This window comes from Squalius cephalus (genome assembly GCF_949319135.1).
Source record: "Squalius cephalus genome assembly, chromosome: 5".
NCBI classification, from domain to species: domain Eukaryota; kingdom Metazoa; phylum Chordata; class Actinopteri; order Cypriniformes; family Leuciscidae; genus Squalius; species Squalius cephalus.
The window spans coordinates 50,186,437-50,192,893 of record NC_137126.1 but is presented as its reverse complement, the minus strand read 5'-3'; the positions used below and the strand labels follow the sequence as shown (position 1 = coordinate 50,192,893).

The 6,457-nt window shown below is 32.9% G+C and overlaps 1 protein-coding gene across 1 annotated transcript in view; it reads right to left on the bottom strand.

Annotated features, from left to right (window-relative positions):
- Positions 1-690: 690 nt before the first annotated feature.
- Positions 691-6,457, bottom strand: part of myl2a (myosin, light chain 2a, regulatory, cardiac, slow) — a 5,820-nt gene continuing 53 nt past the window's right edge. The window contains exons 1-7 of the mRNA XM_079872892.1: positions 6,433-6,457; positions 5,488-5,580; positions 3,695-3,770; positions 2,625-2,729; positions 2,466-2,544; positions 1,453-1,501; positions 691-1,368 (exon numbers count right to left, since the gene is read on the bottom strand). The exon at positions 6,433-6,457 is cut by the window's right edge and continues 53 nt beyond it. Coding sequence (XP_079729018.1) covers positions 1,264-1,368; positions 1,453-1,501; positions 2,466-2,544; positions 2,625-2,729; positions 3,695-3,770; positions 5,488-5,580; positions 6,433-6,435 — 510 coding nt within the window. The 5' untranslated portion in view covers positions 6,436-6,457 and the 3' untranslated portion in view covers positions 691-1,263. The remainder of the gene's footprint in view (positions 1,369-1,452; positions 1,502-2,465; positions 2,545-2,624; positions 2,730-3,694; positions 3,771-5,487; positions 5,581-6,432) is intronic.

Here is a 6,457-nt window from a genome sequence, read left to right as displayed (position 1 = left end):
AAAAGAGTCTCTTCTGCTCACCAAGACTGCATTTATTTGATTAAAAATACAAAAATAAAACCTGTAACATTGTGAAATATGATTCCAGTGTAAATCATCTGTTTTCTATGTGAATATATAGTAAAGTGTAATTTATTCCTGTGATCAAAGCTGAATGTTCAGCATCATTACTCCAGTCTTCAGTGTCACATGATCCTTCAGAAATCACTCTAATATGATGATTTATGATCAAGAAACATTTATGATTATTATCAGTGTTGAAAACAGATATTTACACTTTATTTCAGGATTCTTTGATGAATAGAAAGTTCAAAAGAACAGCATTAATCTGAAATAGAATCTTCTGTAACATTATAAATGTCTTTACTGTCACTTTTGATCAATTTAACTCATCCTTGATGAATAAAAATATAAATTTCTTTCATTTTTTCCCCCCAAAAAATAAAATAAAAATTCTTATTGACCTCAAACTTTTGAACAGTAGTGTTTAATGTTTCAAAAGCTTCTATTTCAGATTAATGCTGTTCTTTTGAACTTTCTATTCATCAAAGAATCCTGAAATAAAGTGTAAATATCTGTTTTCAACACTGATAATAATAATAAATGTTTCTTGATCATCAGATCATCATATTAGAGTGATTTGTGAAGGATCATGTGACACTGAAGACTGGAGTAATGATGCTGAAAATTCATAAATTACACTTTACTATATATTCACATAGAAAACAGATGATTTACACTGTAATAATATTTCACAATATTACTGTTTTTTTTTTTAATCAAATAAATGCAGTATTGATGAGCAGAAGAAACTCTTTTAAAAACATTAAAAATCTTCCTGATCCCAAACTTTTGTCTGGTAGTGTGTGTCTAGTCAAACTCGGCTATAATTCCATTATTTACACACAACGTCTAATTCGATTGGGGTTTAAAAAAAAAAAAAGATTCCTGGAGGATGATGTCTTTACGGAACTGGCTTTTGTTTGCTAAAAGGATTTTACAACAGTAAAAACAGGATCGAACATGATCAAATCATTTACACTCGCATCAATATTTCATGTCAATTTATTTATTTACCCGTTACAGTATTTTGCAGGTAAACGCTGACAGGTAAACATGCCAAGAATATAGTTAATCATATTCGTTAAAAAAAATCGGACCATTCTCACTTCCGTGACCTCAAGTTTCACACCTGTCAATCATAAACCAGTGGGCGTGTCCGAGCGCGCGGGGAGCGCCGTGATTGGCTGAGGCCTGATCGGATTATTCCTGGTCCTTCTCCTCTCCGTGAGTGATGATGTGCACCAGATTCTTGTAGTCCAGGTTTCCCGCAGCATCCGGAGGGAAAGCGTTGAACATCTGCTCCATCTGAAAACCACACGACATCAGTCGGTCAGTCAGAGGTGATGTCACTGTCACCACGGCAACCGTCAGCATCAGCACCAGCCTCACCTCCTCTGTGGAGAATCTGTCCGCTTGTGTGGTCAACATCTCCGTGACACTGAAGAGAAAACATGTCAGCTCAAAACAACCTCAAATCTGGATGTTTATTAGTATTTGTGTCTTGTTTCCAGTGCAAATATCTCAAATTTCTTAAATCAAGATGCATTTACTTGATGAGTAATGCTATAAGATGTTATGTCTTGTTTTCTGGAGAAATAAATCAAAATGAAGAGAGTTTTTGCTTAATCCGTCCCTCGCACTTTGTAACACATCTTTCCTTCGTGGGTCAAAATGACCCGAAGCCCTAAAATTAGACTTAATTTTGTTTTTTTTCTTATATTATTATTTTTTTTTATAATATTTTTCTATTTTTTAATGCACTTTTTTGGGGAGATTTTTTGTTTTATTTACCTTTAAATGACTAGATTTGATCAATAAATAATAAATAAATAATAATTTAAGGACATTCCTCACATTCTTTCAACTTAAATTCATGCATAACTCTTTTAATTCAGCTCTAAATATCTTACATTGAGTGTCTTTGCTGATCTCTAGTGGATAATAATAATATAAGATGATATTTCATGACTCTAGATGGGCTTTTATCTCTATATGGAGTAAACGAGCTGTTCCTCTGGGTCCTAAAGCCAGTTCACTTCAGTCTGCATTCACATACTCATGTAGACACTATAAAATAATTTTTTGGTCAAATTTTAGCATTTTTAGTTTGAATTTTGAGCATTTTGAGGTTTTTCTGTGTGAACTGAAGCATTCCTCCATTCCATTCATTCCTGAGGGGGCAAATTGAGCTGCGAAAGAAGAATTTGTTAATTTTTTTAAATTTCAACCACAAAAAAATATGTGTGTGTGTGTTCGTCAAAAGTCCTGTGGTCTTGGACCCCTCTGATTAACACTGAATGAGTTTCGGGTCAAAATGACCCAAAAATACGCATTTGTTCAAGACAGATTTCCCCACATTCTTCCCAGTGGAGAGAAAACATGAATAAAGCTGAGTCTCCTACTATTCCTTCTTCAGGATGCCCTTGCCTTCAGGATCAAACACTTTGAAGGCGTTCAGGATGGTTTCCTCGGGATCGGCTCCTGTAAGAAACACACACACTCTCGGATTGACAGAACTTCTCAGCGTGTCACATGTCCAGTCGAGTCTCCTGAAAACCTGCCTTTGAGTTTCTCTCCGAACATGGTGAGGAAGACGGTGAAGTTGATCGGGCCCGAAGCCTCCTTCAGCATCTCGTCGATCTCCTCCTGCTTCACGTTCACCCGTCCTGTGCAAACATTAACATTATAACCTAACCAGATGTAATATGGTAAAGTGATTTTTTTTTTTTTTAGTCCTATTTCTGTTATTTATTTGGATATTTTATTTATAATATCTATATCAGCTGATAAAAGCAACGTCTTCTATCCATTTTTAGTTCCAGCCAATCAAAACATTCTTTGTAGCTCCTCCCATCTCCTCCCATCCAATAATCACAGAGCTTTTGATGAGAAACAAAGTCTCAGCTTTCAAATTCACTCCAAATTAATATATATTTTACAGTACACACACACACACACACACACACACACACACACATATATAGCCTACTGTCTTTTATCCATTTTTAGTTCAAGCCAAACAAATTTTAATATTAAAAAATGTATTTTAAAAATTAAACTAACAGCTGGGTTTGTCCATATTTGACCCAAACATGGGTTGAAACAACATTACATAATTTTAATTGTAATATAAAATGGACTGAATTTGTGTGTGTGTGTGTGTGTGTGTGTGTGTGTGTGTGTGTGTGTGTGTGTATACATACACACACACGCTAAAAAAAAGCTGGGTTGTTTAAACCAAATATTTGGGTCAAATATGGACAAAGCTGTTGGTTTATACTGTATGTATATATATATATATATAATAGTAAATTCATGTACATTTAGTAAAAATTTGTATATATATACTTTTATATATAAATTTATATATACATTTTTTATTCAATTTAAATAATAAAATATCTAATTTAGTGTATATTTATATAAACACACATACACACACACACACACACACACATATATATATATATATCGCATTTATATTCTATATATAAAATTAGACATTAACAGCATTACTTTTCACATTAAAGTAAATATTTCAGCTTGAATGAATTAAATAAGTGTTAAAGAGAGAGCATTGCACATGATTATTTCCTCTGATGTCTTTAGTGTAGTGATGATACTGACTGACCCAGAGCTGCGAACGTGTCTCTCAGGTCGTTCTTGTCTATGAACCCGTCTCTGTTCTGGTCCATGATGGTGAACGCCTGAAACAGAGAGAACAACAACAACTAATCCCAGAGGAAAAGGTTATCAACCAAAACTGAAACCATCAAGAGGATTTCCATTACTTGGAATAAAACATTTGGAGCCTTGCACACGACATATATATAGTGTATTGATAGTATATTAATAGTATATATAATATAGTATAGTAGTATATATATATATATATATATGAGCTCTGATGTATATTTTCCTGAAGTAGAAGATGTAACTATAAGAGAATATGAAACGCAGCTCGGATAATCTGGCCTTGTGGGAATCTGATGAGAACTATTTGAGACATTGTTGAGCTCCCGTCACACAGCGCCGCACATGTGCCAGTTATCCGGACAGAATTCAGTCAATCTGCTATGCTAAGGAGAGTCTCTATAAATATATATTTCAGCCCTCAATAGGGATCAGACTGGAATATCATATTCCATAGGGAGCTTTACAGAAAGACACGACGGCAGCTGCTCTTTCCAGGAGACAATCACAATACACTCCCAGAAACTTTACAATGGAATAAATGCACTATATTTTAGTTCAATAACGTTTTGTATTTAATATTTTGTATTTTGGGGGGATTTTATGGTACTAAATTATATTTATGTAGTAGTTATGATCCATTTATTCACTTTTGGAGCATAGAGCTGAAAATTAAATTTCCATGTTGAAAGGTTTTTAAAGAAAGTGTCTTTTTAAAGAACACAGATTATTGCTGAATTGTAAAAAGTAAAAACTTAAGAACTTTTTAAGAACTTAAGTTATAGAAGTTATACATTTTATAAAAGTTATAATTTTATTGTTACGAAAAATGCACAAAAATACTAATTTAAAGTTTTATATGAAATATTTATATTCCAAAACATGTTTTACTCTACAACTGAAAAAAAATAAAAATAATAATAATAAAAAAAAAATAAAAAAAATATATATATATATATATATTTTTTTTTTTTTTTTTTTTTTTTTTGCAGTCTAACAAAAAAATTGAATCTAAACAAGTTGTGTTCAAATGTGAGGCTGATATCTCCAAAGCTGGTCTCTCAGTGAGATGTTGTTCGGCTGCAGTACCAAACGCTTCCACTAGAGGAAACTCGTCTCATTCATTTCCAATGCGTCATTTCTGACCGCGAGGAGCTCAAGTGTGGCTATTGTTATCAGGATCATTTAACCTTTTTTGAGTTCACACAGCAAGTGCCAAAACATGTACCAAGTTTCAAACCAATCTTATGGAATAAAAAAATTCGAAAAAAGTCCAATTTAAATTGAATCGCTCAAAAATGACCGAAGAGCACCAGAGGGATAATGCATCTGGAAATCATATTTAAATCTGATTCAAAGCCAAATAAACTCAACTAAAACTGCTCAAGCTGATCAAACCTGTAGAATATGAATGGATAATATTTGAGCGCTGCAGGTTTTGTGTTTTTGGAGTCTGAAAGCCACTGTCAGCAAGTCATCCAGGCTTGATGATGGTATTATACTAAAGAACCTTTAACATCCATGGAAATACTAAAGGTTATTATTATTTTGTTTATTTTGTTTTTTTTCTTATATTATTTTTTTTTTTTTATAATATTTTTCTATTTTTTTAATGCACTTTTTTGAAAGGTTGTTTATGGAAGCAGAAATGGTTCTTCAGTGGCGTCGCTGAGAAGCTTTATGTTGAAGAGTGTATTGAGATGTCACACTGATTTCAGGAAAGCATCAGACCTCCTTGAACTCCTGGATCTGAGCCTGTTCAAACATGGAGAAGACGTTGGAGTTCGCTCCGTCCGCCGACCTCTTCTTCGCTTTCTTGGGAGCCTGCAGACAACACACTCTTCTAAAGAACAAGCTCTTCCCTTATCATTAAACTTCAGTAACAAAACCTGCTTTAAAGTTCCATTCATTCCCATTAATCCATTCAAACTGTAAATGAATCAATGATTCAAACTCAATGATTCATTTTCAGCATCGCTCTAAAGTAAGGCATTCGTCAACAAGGGGAAAAAAGAAAGTTCTTTGTTAATATTAAGGATTTTTTTACATGTTTTTTATAATCGTATTTTGAATTGAATTGAGTTTTAAGGTTGAAGTTCGTAAACTGAAAACAAAAAATGTATATTTGTTATTATGTATATTGGAACATGATTATGAAAAACCTTCCTTGATTATTTTTAACAAACACAACATAAGTGCAGCAAATCAAATGCTAAAATTGAAACGAACATGAATTTGATTCAATATTTACTTTGAAAACTTTTAATTATTTAACACTTTTATTTATTTTTTATTTACATTTTCGTACATTATTCTTTGATTCATCGCTGGTATGTTTTTGAAACTGACACAAAGAAGAATAACTTGTGTATTGTTATAGTGGACCATGATTAACTATGACTCTTCCTTAATTAATTTAAGTGAAAATACAGTTTCATTGATTATTTTTAGCAAACATAAGCACAGCAAATGAGATACTAAAAATGAAATGAACACTAATTTTACACAATATTTTCTGATATGTACATTATTCTTTGAATGATTCAGTTTCAGCCGATTAATAACTCTGGCCGATATATCGGTTGATCATAATTAAAATCCAGCAGAATCCCGAAGTCTATCAGCACGAGTGATTCCCAAAGCATCAGTAAATCCCGAGTAAATGTGGATACTCACCATGGCCGATGAGGGATCCCGAGTG